This window comes from Ochotona curzoniae, unplaced genomic scaffold, assembly GCF_017591425.1.
Source record: "Ochotona curzoniae isolate NIBS_2020 unplaced genomic scaffold, NIBS_Ocur_1.0 contig_1014, whole genome shotgun sequence".
Classification (NCBI taxonomy): Eukaryota; Metazoa; Chordata; class Mammalia; order Lagomorpha; family Ochotonidae; genus Ochotona; species Ochotona curzoniae.
The window spans coordinates 10989052-11002193 of record NW_024464920.1 but is presented as its reverse complement, the minus strand read 5'-3'; the positions used below and the strand labels follow the sequence as shown (position 1 = coordinate 11002193).

The window sequence follows — 13142 nt, the reverse complement described above, 5'->3', positions numbered from 1 at the left end:
TAGCTGCCTGCATTGCACACACCTAGCGCCTCTGCTCCATGCCACGCGCTTCTCCTGTTACTTCCATTGAAATACGGCGATTGGAAACAAAAGGGAAATTTGCTTTAATCTTTATATTTCATCTTTATTACTGCTAACTAGTGAGGCACATTGAATGCTATTAGATAATTATCTTGTGTTCTGTGTGTCTGTGTGCACATGCGCACATGCGGTTTCAGCCTCCTTCACAGTGTTTGTTGGAAACTGTTTATAGAACAAAACAAATAAATGAGAGAATTGGCTTGTTTGCCCTTCGACTTGTTAGCTTCCACAGAATGAGGCATAGGAAAAGAAGTGTGGCATCAAATATCCTAGCTTTTTTTGAATACCCATGACTTTTCCATCTCATGGTAAAAAAAAAAAAACCACCCAAAACCCAAAAGTCCTCTGTTAAAATTTTCTATTTTGTCTTCCTCACCATGGCGTCCTTCTTGTGGGTGGCATTGAACCGTACCTCAACTCTCTGTTGTACAAGTATCCAACTCGGTTAAATTTAGCTGTGCCTTTGGGAGATTATTTTGTGTAGCAAAAAAAATCCCAGGACTGGTAGCCTACCATGAAGCTTCCAGAAGATGTCAACAGAAGCAAAATGTTGACACAAACTGAAATCCTCCATCGGAGAAAATGTGTTTTCTACACAGGTTTCAGCCAGAAGAATCTGAAGAGTCCTATGAACTCTTCCATGCTAATAGTTTTTCCTTCAATAAATATTTATCGAGCACTAAATATTTTTTGGCACAGTTCTGGGTGCTGAATATGCAAACGTGAACAAAGCAGACGCCCGCTCTTGCTGTCCGAAAGAAGAAAAATGCAAAAAAATGAGCTGAGATGGATCAGTGATGAGGCCACCTTGCATATCAACTGCTGGGAACAGAGTGGTGGGCAGAGGGTGGCATGGGGCAGTCACGACACGTAGGCAATCAGGGAGGACTTCTGAGAGGCAGTGATGTCTCAGGCTTAAAGGATGAAGGAGTCCCTGGAGGAGGTTCCTAGTGATTGCCGATTGAGGTCATGACAAATGAAAATCCGTACTGTGCATAAGGAGTGCGCGTGCACGTGTGTGTGTGTGTGTGTGTGTGTGTGTGTGTATGCGAGTGAGTGAGAGAGAAAATTGGACAAGGTTTCTCTCATGCAAAATTCAACCCATTTTGGGTTTCTGTGACTCACTGTTTCTCGCTACATCATTGCACAGATCATGTTCATTTTCCGAGGCTGCCCAGCAAAGCCAGAGAAAGAAAGGCCTCCCATGGTCCCCTCTTAGCAGCTTTCTGTTCTATTGATGTTTGCATGGGTTTTGTAGTTAGAAGGTCCCAGTGCTCCGTGGGTGTCCCTGGCCCAGCTGGGGTGAGGTGGAAAGAGGGTGTTAGTGATAGGAAGTGGAGGAGTGTGGAAACGGGCCCCGCCCCTGGGTGTTCTTGTCCTGCATTAAGGGTTATGGAGATCATTTCTGGCATAATCTGGCTTAGCAAAAACAGCCTGAGCCATCCATCCTCAGGCACCTTCCACTTTGAACTGTTCAAAAGGTAGAAGAGGATGCATGTAAAGTCACCTATTGCTGCCTTGCAAGGCAGCCAGGGATGGCAGCCAGGGAGGCTCTCCCAATGTGTCTAGGTTCACATGCAGACGGAGAGAATGTTCATCTACTTCCTTGATCCTCCATGTAGAATGTTGCAAACTTACATGTAAACTAGTATTTGCATTGCTAAACAACACGAGTACCTTTTTTTTTTTTTTTTAATAAATTTTATTTTGACATTCTTTACATAGTTAATTAGGGTAAGAAGGTTCAAGGGCTACAGGAAAGTGGATAATACTAATATGTTTTCCATATTGTTACCTTCATGTTTAAAAGGGGGGTATTAAGGGAGAAGGCCCACCCAATTTCCCACCCTCCCCAAGTCCCGCATGTAGGGCATGCTCTGAGGTTCTTGCTCAAGTGGTTTTGATATTGCAACAGTTATGAATCGCTGTCAATCTTGCCGCTCCAAGCACAATGAGGTCTTTGAAAAATCCACTGATTGACATAGTCCATCATAGCTTAGATGGTTGGTTGACCCGTTCTGTCTTCTCTCTTTTCTTTGTTATGGTTCTGAGTCCAGCATTTAGATTAGGAAGATCTCCAAAGAAACTTCTTGTATGTGCTAACAAGTACAGGGCCTGGCACCGTCCATCGCTCCAATCAGCTGGTGGTTGCAATTCCTGGGTTGGTTCTGTTTTCACTCCCGTCTTCCACTGGAGCCAATGGGTGTTGCAGTCCAGTCTGGTTCTGCCCAGCACATACTTGGCCCTCACATAAACCAGCGGGAGCTGTAGCCTAGGTTGGAGCGACCCACAATAACCCCAACCAGGCCCACCCCCTACCCTGGTTTGCCAGTAAGTGTAGCAGTAATCCAGTCTGTCCCACATCCCATTCCACCCCAGCCGCTGTCTTAGTTTTATGTCCTCCCGTGGAAGTGGTAACCCAAGAGGGATGAGCCCACTATTTCCCTCCCAGGCCTCTCCCACTCCCAGATTCCAGTTGATGCTGCCCAAACAAACCTCGCCCACTTTAATTTTGTTTGCACCAGTAGGAATAATCCGCCCAGCCTGGCTTTTCCCTGATCTAGTCCACATGAGGCGCACAGGTGTGGTAGCTCTGCCTAGTCTGGTCTGCCCCCATCCCAGCCCATGCTCTCCTGCGGAAGTAGCTGTCCAGCAAAGGAACCCTCCCTTATTCCCCTGCCAGCTCTGCCCACTTCCTTGCTTGTTCTCAGGCTGGTTGGGCGCTGCGGTCCCTTCTGGTACAGGCAACCTCACCTCGGCATTCCATAATGTGCACTAGTCTTTGTTGCGACCGACCCTGGGTCGACCCACACTGGTGCCTGGATTTGCCAGTGGATGATGTGGACAGATTCAGCCTGGTCTTGCCCCCACGTCTGCCAACTGTATGCCAGTGGGTAGGTTTCCATGGCCTTTTCTGGGCTGTTTCCTATCATGTTTCTTGCGTTTACCTGCTGGGTCTGTGTCCTGCCAGAGGAGTACACGAGTACCTTTTTAACATGTTAAAAATAACATGTAAGATTGCAGGAACTTTTACATTACTTTGTTGCCCATTGTTTCTTTTATAGTCTGAGCAGTCCCCCATCGTTGGGCCTTTAGGAAGCTATAGTCTTTTGTTAGTCACACAGGGTGCCACAGTGCCTATGCAGGTATGACATTTGTATGTACACGGTGGGCTACAGGGTCCAGGGCTGTGTATGAGTTTTGCTCTTTTGATAGAAAGTCCTAGGTTGTCTTCCAGAGAGATTCAAATGCACCATCGATGAAGTGTCAATTTCATACACAGCATCTGTAGTTAGCAAGGCAACCTGTAGCGCAGGCCACATGGAGTAGCTTGTTCAGGGACCTGATAAAACCTGGCCCTTGGTCCACATTCGTGAGTTAGGGAGGAAAGTGCTTCTGTGCCCTAATTTAGACTTCTGAGAGAATGCTGGTGTCCCATCTCCAAGTTGGAAGTTGGTAAGTCAGTGGTGCCAGGGAATAGAGTAAGACACCCATGAGAGCTAATTGACTGACAGTGAACACTGGTCGGGGTTTTGTTTTGATTCTGTTTGGATCAACTTCCTTATTTTCAAGCAAATCCCAGATACTGTGTCATTTTCCCTCAGTGCTGTCCATTTTGCATCTCTCAAAAGACAGTGGTCTTAAAATCATAGTGCCTGTAATCGTAATGCCATTATCACATCCAACAAAAGTTAAGTCAGTCCTTAATTAGTTAGTCCCTAGTTCGTCCCTTTAGCTACATTTTCTCCCTATTGACGCAAACATGTTTGTAAAATGATTTTCTCCAAATAAAACAGAGCCCTCAGACCACAGTGGGCTGTTCTCTGTCCCTTAGAGCAAACTCCTTGCTTTTCTCTGCCAGGGACTCTTAAAAACCGCATCCTTTGTATCGCATGATGGATTTGGCTTTTTGCTTCCTTATGGTATCATTCAACCTGTGGCGCTACTCTGCTTCTTCCACCTGCCACGTGGCAGTTCGCACTAATGAATTAGTTAGGTTCAGGTTCAACTCTATTGGTGCGAATACATCCTAAGCAGTGCTGGCGAAGTTCCAGAAGTGACCCCCCTGGGCAGCAGCATCCATCAAGCTTGTATTTTAAGTCCACTTTCTGTTCCTCTTTTCCATATACCACTTTCAAGAGCCCGTGAGCTGTGTGAGCCACAGCTGATTGACAAAGCAGTGACTCAGATCCGGCAAGCCCACACCTTGGTCAGTGCCTTGCCTCATGGTACCCTCCAGTCAGGTTTCCATAGGGCAGCCCTGTCCTCTAGAACTTTCTGTGATGATGGACGTGCTCTATGTCTATAGCTGTGGCCAGTGAACACCTGCAGTGTAGCTACTGTGATAGAGGAACTGAATTTTGAGTTTAATTTAAACTTAAGTAGCCAAATGTGGCTAGAGGCTGCCATGTTGCATGGTGTAGCTATAGTTATCATACAAAGAGGGGCTGGCACTTGGGGCAGGTTAAGCTGCTAGTTGCAACACTGGCATCCCATATAGTCATGGGTCATATTCCTGCTGCTCCACTGCTGCTCTAGCTCCTTGCTAATGTGCAAGGAGCAGTGGAAGATGGCTGAAGTGCTTGGGCCCCTGCACCCGCATGGGAGGTTCGTGACTCCTGACTTTGGACTGACCCAATGCTGCCGTTGTGGCCATTTGGGGAGTGAGCTAGCAGATGGAAAATCTCATACTCTGGAAATCTGACATTCAAATAATTAAACAGTAGCAGCAGCAACACAAAAGGGGGGCACAGACTGTTGCTGTCTGTCTTGGGACTTAACTCCTTGTGTTTACAATGATGGTTTGTGATGCAGCTGGTTAGTAAGATGACTTTTGCAGCTTTGTGATGAATTTGATGCTCAATTCAGGGCCCCTGAGTGAGCCCAGCAGATGATGGAAGAGCCTCATAGGGCAAAACCAGACTCAGGCCCAGAATCCAGATGTTTGGGGGGTGGGGGGAGAAAAACCCTCTGTGCCAAACTGCCAGGGAGCTTTAGTTCAACAGCAAATATCTGATTACTGTCAGGAAACATGGGTACGGGCATATTATTGATCAGTAGATACATGAAAGCAGATGGTCTGAAAAGACTCACAGGTGCTGGTTTTTCTTTGCGGGCTCATGTAACTGATGTCCATGGTAGTCGAGATGAGAATATAGATCATCTATCTGGATGTGTTCAAGCCAGTGAACACTTCAAGGTGTTGTGTTGGGTCAAGAGAAGGAATCAAAGATGATGAAGACATGGCTGCTGCCTGAAAAGAGCCGGCAGTATGGATTGTCATCCTCCGAGGGTCGGTTCTGTGCTGAGGCACTTTCATAATTCTTGTTTGATTCTTACGAAACGGGAATAGAAGGAAGGCATTCTTGGCTCTACTCAGTTGTTTCCAAGAACCATACAGGCTCAGTAACAGGTGCAGGTTTTCTGAATATTTTAAAATTAAATTCCATTTTACTTGTTGGAGAGAGAGAGAGAGACAGAACTCCTACTCTCTGGTTCAATTCCTAGACACCTGCTGTGGTTTTTCACTGGGGGCTGAAACCAGCAGCCAGGATCCCAAACCAGGTCTCCCATGCAGTCCTCCTGTTAGAGATCAGGAAGTTAAGGCCCAAGAAGGTTGAAGTAAGTTCCTAGTTTGAAGTCATACAGGTACTACTTGGTGGTGGTAGTAGGGTGTGTTTGTGTGTGTGTGTGTGTGTGTGTGTGTGTGTGTGTGTGTGTATGTGTGTGTGTGTGCGTGCATGCACAGGAAGTGAGCGGAAGGCCAAGCCAGCCTTGTGTTGTTCCCAGATTATGGCCACACTGTCTTGCCAGGCGTCACACCCATGCTACCATCTCTGCCTTCCCATCATTTTTACTCAATGGGCCCTCCTCTCTCATTTGGAGTCAATGGTGATTCTTTTGCACCAGCCAACCAGACCCTGTTTTATCCTTCCCGTAGAATCTCACTGCCCTTTCCCCATCTCGCTCTGCTCTGTTCACACCGGCTTCCTAAAGGCCTTTGCACCAGCAGGGCCTCTCTGAAGACTATGTCCAGTTCAGGTACCTAAATGCCTCCTGTAAGTTTCTAAATCATGTCACCTTCCAATGAGGCCTGTCTTCACCATGCAGTCACCACCTTGTTACCTTGCTTTACTTTGATCGATTGTACTCAGCACGTTCTGGTGTTTTCTGTGGTTCACTCTTTTTATTGCCTGTCACACATGTGCACACACTCATACTCGCACACACACACACACACACACACACACATGAATGTAAGTTCTACAAGGGCTGAGTTCCTGCCCCACTTCACCCTGCCCCATACTCCCTGCCACCCAGTTTTGTTTATTGGTACTTTTCAAATACCTGAAACAGTACCTGGTACGTGATGAAAGTTAGTAGATACTCATGGACTGAAGATAAGTAAAAAGTCAGATATGTTAGGTCTCGAAAGTCACTCGGTATTGATCATACTTGCTCATATGTAAGCAAATGCCTGCTTGTTTATTTCTGTAAGTTGTTTGCGTTATTTTAAAAGGCACAGTTAGGTCAAACCTTGTAGGAAAACTAGAGAAATTTGTGCAGATTTATGTTGGGAGCAACATCCAGGTCACTCTTGGCATAGTATTAACAAAGCTGTCTCTTCTGGCTAAGTAATTTATGTTCACTTTATTTAAAAGGTAGATACAGAGATAGAAGATCTTCCCCTGCTGGTTTACTCTCCAAATGCCTGCAGTAGTTAGGGCTGGGCCAAGCCAAAGCAATAAGCCTAGGACTCCATCCAGTAGGTGGCAGAGATCTAGGGTACTTGAGTCATCATCTTCTACTTCCCTGCACATTGACAGGAAGCTGGATCAGAAGTGAAGTACCAGATCTCACAGTAGCACTCCCTGTGCACATGAAGCAGGCATCCCAGGCAGCAACTTAAGCTGCTGTAGTAGATGTCCACCCCAAGATTGGCTTTTGTGTGCGTTGGATTTGGGTAACTTTGCCTGCTCCAAAAGCCCTGATTCTGTGCTGTTGTCATTAGCCTTATCAAGGACTAATAGGATGAGAGGATGATTAAGGAACGTGGTCCCTTGGTCAGTCTATATACTGAATAAGGACAAGATGAGGCTTGGGATGGATTGGCAAGCTTGGCTACCCTGTGATTCCAAGCAGGTAATAGAAATGATCTCTCTCTCCCTCTCTGTTTTAATAGGTTGTTCTTGGTGATAATTTGACTTCAAATTGTCCAGAGGTTATCTATGAAATTAAAGAAGAAACTCCTGTTTTCTACAAGCTGGTTCCTGATCCTGTGAAGAACATGTACATCTATCTAACAGCCGGCAAAGAGGTAGGTAGCAATCCTGGTTATTGCTTCTGACTTCAGAATCAAAATTGTTTAATTGATGTCATTATCTGGAAACGGAGCTTTTACTTTGAACTACTGAGTTTAAACACAGCTGCAGGCTTCAAGAGGCTCCGCAGCGGTTCACAGACATGGAATTAAAAATCTCACCAACTGTCAGTAAGTAAGCAAGAAATATTACCTATTTAGACAATTGTATTATTGGCTGTATTTCCAGTGCCAAGTTTTTCTGAGGAGGGTGTGCTTTGCAAATGATGCATAATCGGCGAAGTAACTGAATTTACACATTTATTGTGCAGACACTGAGCGGTTCGATGCATTTATGAATATACTCAATGGGGCTGACTTTGGACTTGGGGGTTAATATTGGGCCACTGTCTCGTACACATTCACAAGCAAGGAATATATGGCATTCACCTACTGTCTCTTAATTTATTTGGCTGTGTTTGTTTTTCTTCTCACTTCTACTTACTGAAATAAGCATAGGATCTTTTCGCATTGTCTTCATCTTTCCAAAGATGAGAGGAAAGGGAGTGAGTGTTTGCAGGGTCCCAGCTGACGCCGTGCTGTCCTTTGTGTGGTCTTCCTTGCTGCCTCGAGGTGTGTGCTTAGACACACATGTGGACATGCAACATGTGCTTGTAAGTGTAGTAACCCAGTGCTGATGAATTATGTTAATATAGACGATAAAGGTACACATATTTTACGTAGGACCAATCTGAGATTTGAAGAGGTTAAATTACTTGCCTGAAGAAATATACATAGATCAGGAGTGGGACTCCAACTCTTCCCTGATCCCGAACGTCAAATATCAAATTTGTAAAAACTAGACAGGCTGTTCCTGGGCTTGGTGGTGTGTGGAGCCATGAGAGTGTGAGCATATAAGATGCGAAGATTCATTGAAACGTCAATAATCGCGTAATGGATGTGGCAGATACCCCATGCTTACTACCAGTTTGCATTGATCTCTTAGTGCTAAGGAGAACAGTGCTTGTGAGCTTTGAGTTTTGAGTCACAGAATGAGTATACAAGCACTGTGTCCTTGTGGCATTCTTCAGAAGCCATCTTGTCCTTTGCCTAGTGGAAAGTTGTATCAAAATGACCACCTTGAGATGGCTTAGACCATTGGCTTGCACTCTGCCGTGGCTTTGTCCACCATCCTTCACCATGTAGAATCTCTGTGCCAGCATGCTTCACCATCCAAACACTTAGCCTTTATGTTTCTTCCCTGGGGATCACATATTTGAGTGTATAAAGTAACAGTTCCCATTCCCAGGCTGTGTTTATCAAGGCCATCTCAAAACTGCCAGTCATAGTGACTGCGTTGCCAGCCGCTCAGAGCTGATAAAATTCCAGCCTCAAGGTCCGGATGCTTGAAGGCTTGCTTCAGTTCTGTGTTTTTCCATCCCACTGGGTTAAATGTTGCAAAGATAGCTCCAAACTCCCCTTTCCTGGGCTCCAGGAAGCTGGGCCTCTAGGCTGGGAGCCACTGTACAGGCCACCAGCAGTGGATAGGCCTGCACTTTCTGGAGGGTATAGGATTCTGGTATCATTCAGAACTTGAAGTGTGGAGGTAGAATTCTGCTAGGGGTCCAGCACTGGTGCTTCCTACCCTCCTCAATTAGGATTACTGCTACAGAGCCCATTAGTTGACTCTGGTTCAGCAAATATAACCCCTAGAGAGGCAAGAACCAAGGAAAGGCCTTTCCTATACCCTTGGGGAGGGAGTTAACAGCCAAATTAATCAGCCACAGGATATCCATCAGATGGTGTGTGTGGCCATTAAAAATAATCACATGGAGATATATGCACTGAGGTGACACACTCAGTTCAGTGTGCTCTTCGAGAGCAAGTCCAATGAAGTATTTATGGTGTTCTCCTCTTTTACATAGTTCTGCTTGTGCGTTTAAATGCATTGAGCAGGAAATTTGAAAAAATGTTCTGGAAACTCATATTCTACCAGAATAGTGTTTGTTACTCTACCCCTCCTGAGTGGTGATCAACATTGCTCAAATACCCTCAGAAGCGTTTGTGCTTAGGAAAACTATTTAGCCTAAGATGTCACATTTGCTGGACCACGGAAGGCTTCGCTCAAATAGCAGCAGGAACCAATGTTGATTGAGCCATTGGTATGTGCCAGTATGTGCAATCACCTCTACTTTATCACAGTCACCCCCACAATATCGGCTGGACCATCATCACTGAGAACGGAGAATGAAAACATGTGACACAAAAAATTCCTCCATCTTAAAAAGAAGTGTTGTGGGCCCAGTGTGATGGCTCCAAGTTGAATTTTTGCCTTAGGCGCACTGGGATCCCATATGGACACCAGTTCTAATCCCAGTGACCCTGCTTCCCATCCAGCTCCCTGCTTGTGGCCTGGAAAAGCAATTGAGGACAGCCCAAAGCCTTGGGACTTGCACCCATGTGGGAGACCTGGAAGAAGCTCCTGGTTTCAGACTGCCTCAGCTCTGGCCATTGAGGCCACTTGGGGAATGAACCAGTGGACAGAAGCTCTTTTTCTCTGTTTCGCCTTCTTTCTGTAAATCTGCCTTTTTAATAAAAAATAAATAAATCTTTTTTAAAAAAGATGGGTTAAAAAACATGGGAAATATCCACATTCTGGGTTCCTTCAGGTACAGACTGCATAGTTGGCCAGCAGGATCTCTCAGCAGCGTCTGGGACTGTGACATGGAAAGGCACATCTTTCATGAAAGCACCCAAGAACCTAAAGAACTTTCTAGAACCCTTCCTATCTATTGCCTTTTTAAGAAGTTACGCTAACTTTCTAGCGTGCACACACAACTTCCTAGCACAGCGGATTTCGCATGTTTCCTCGTCCCCCACCCCCCAACTGTGTGATTTTGCCTATGGGAGATGCACCATGGAATATTTGGCTTCTCTCTGCCTCCTGTGACCTGGCTCCAAGCTCTGACCGACTGTGTCCATGCCCACACTCTGCCCAGCATAGCTGCCTGCCCTGACACCTGGAACACACTGCTCCAGGGGCTGTTTCTTTTCTCTACAACCCCAGTGGGGAGGGATGAGTGAGCGAGGAGCTGCAGGCAGTAAGTGAGCTGCCCCATCCCCAGCTCTGTCATTTCCACATCCAATGCCAACCTCATCCTCACACCTCTGAGGCAGAGGCTTTTGCTGTCACCAAGGTGCCACTGACCACACGCTGCCTGTCTCCATGTGCCACCCAAGTGATCTGATCGTGATCCCTAGGGAAATGGATCAGCAAATCTGACTGTAGTCAGACCCTAACAATACAGACAGGCCCCACTCCAGGACTTAGTGAGTGAGTCCTCATCAGGGCTGTGCAATTGCACTTATACCTTTGTGTCCGCGAGGGGCTGGCACCAGGACTCTTCCCAGGTACCAAAGTCCGTGTGCTCGTGTCCCTTATGGGAAATGGCATCGAGTTCCCACAGAACCTACGCACATCCTTCGCTGTTCAGTAAGTCATCTCATGATTAGTTATAATGCTTAATACAGTGTAAGTGCCATGGAACTTAGGTTTATGTTATGTTGTTTAGGAAATTTATACAAGAAAAAAAATGTGCATGTTCAGTAGAGATATAGTTATTATTCCTGAATAGTTTTAATCCACATTTGGTTGAATCCACAGAACTCTTGCACAGAGGGTTGAATGTAAGGACTACCTTTTTTTTTTTTTCTTAAAAAGAGATTTACTGAATTTATTTGAAATACAGACTGACAGGGAGCAAGAAAGAGAAAGTGATCTTTTATTGACTGATTTACTCCTCAAATGGTAGCAACATCCAAGGTTGGACCAGGCCAAAGCCATGGGACTCCTTCTGAGTCTCCCTCATGCATGCAGTGGTCCAAGCACTTGGGCCATCTTCTGCTGCCCTCCCCGGTGCATTAGCAAGGTGCTGGATCAGATGTGGAACAGTTGAGGGCCAAATTTGTGACATAGTTGGTTAAGCCACCACTTGGAGCTCAGGCATCCCATCCGGACACTGGTTTGAGTCCTGGCTGCATCTGATCCAGCCCCCTGATAATAGTGCTGGAAAAGTAGTGGAAGCTGGCTCAGTGCTTGAGTTTGCACCCTCATGGGAGACCCAGATGAAGCTCCTAACTCCTGGTTTCAGATTGGCTTAGTTCTGGCCATTACAGTCATTTGGGAAGTGAACCAGTAGTTAGAAGATCTCTCTCTCTCTCTCTCTTTAACTCTTTCTTTCAAAGAAATAAATAAAAATTTTTAAAGAAGTGAAACAGTTGGAACTTTCTCAACTGATGCTCCAATCTGGGATGCTAGTGTCACCAGCAATGGTTCATCCTACTATACCACAACACCAATCCCTGCATGGACTTTTACAAACTCCCCCAGGGGATTCTCATATAATTACTTCCTACCCTAGGACTTTAGACCTGCCCTTCCGAAGACATTCCAAGTTCAAGTTGATAATGTGTTCTTCATCAGATAAGGCGCTGTTGGTTTTCTGGTGTGGCTTGTAACTCCTTCTGAGCTGTTCCCTTTATTTCTAGGTGAGGAGAATTCCTGTTGCAAACTGCAGCAAACGAAAATCCTGCTCGGAGTGCTTAGTGGGAGGAGACCCTCACTGTGGTTGGTGCCTCTCGCTGCAAAGGTATTTCCTGAGTTCTTTGCCCCTCACATTCTGGGAAAGCGCCATGCGGCTAAACACTTGTTACCCTACTTTTAAAGATCTGTTCCAATGACCCAGAGGAACCAATCTCTCCCAGGATGGAAATATCATCACATAGTCCTAATTAACTCGCCAGGATGTTTCTTACCATGTCCCCTGGTACTCAGTCGCTGGACCTGGGGCCATTAAGGGGCTCGTGCAGCCTGGAAGCCATGAGGGAGGGAGTGGGCCAGGCAGGGAAGCTCGCATTAAGGAGCAGAAGTCAGAGCAAGGCAGATTTGCTTTCTAGAAAGTTCCCCAAGACTCCAGAGAGTCAAATAGATTCTCCCTCAGAGAAGATAAAAGAATTGGGATGTTTGACAATTTTCAAATGAACCCTCATCGTGTCATATATTCTGTTAGCTCCCTGGAAGCCTTGTTATGTTTGTCCTTGTGGTCACCTGCTGCGCCCTTCGAGCCAGAGGGAGTCCAGTCTCCGGACAGAATCTGCCCCGTCTGCTCTTGAATGATGGTGTTCATGACCCATCTAGGCTCAGGGGCGACTTGGAACGAACAGCGCTCTCTCCGTGGCAGTTCCTAGTGTGGTTGGGACCAGCCTGGTTGGATCTGCTGTTGCCATGGCAACCCAGCACTCGGTAGAAGCTGGGAGGATAGCAGGCGTGCGGGGCTGCTGCTCAGGCAGGAAGGGAAAAAAACCCTAACAGTGTCTGTCAGTTTGCTGCCTTCAGCTCTCGAAGGTGGCAAAGAAGAAAGAGCCAGGCAGGGGCAGCGTGGTGAAAGCAGGGGGCAGTTTAGGATGGAAAGGGACCCTGGAAAGAGAAGGGGTGGGAAGCCAAGATACATGGAGGAAAAAACGGGGAATCTCATCGAAGCGGGAGGTTCAGGAAGCAAACCAAAAATATGGGGATGGAATTAATTAAGAGTTCATGGAGGAAATCGCAATTGGAGCTACAGCAAGAGGAGTAATTGCTCTCGCCTTGCGCTCTGCTTCCTCACCGGGCTGCTTCCGTCAGAGCGACTGGCAGACAAAAGAAAAGCAGGGTTGTGAACATTCTCATGAATAATTGTAATTGGGTAGGATCATTTTCTTCTTG

The 13142-nt window shown here is 46.2% G+C and overlaps 1 protein-coding gene across 2 annotated transcripts in view; it reads left to right on the top strand.

The window, feature by feature from the left end:
* Positions 1–13142, top strand: part of PLXNC1 (plexin C1) — a 159773-nt gene that overhangs the window by 26377 nt on the left and 120254 nt on the right. For both annotated transcript variants that reach the window (XM_040980785.1, XM_040980775.1), the window contains exons 3-4: positions 7265–7399; positions 11930–12030. In XM_040980785.1, coding sequence (XP_040836719.1) covers positions 7265–7399; positions 11930–12030 — 236 coding nt within the window. The remainder of the gene's footprint in view (positions 1–7264; positions 7400–11929; positions 12031–13142) is intronic.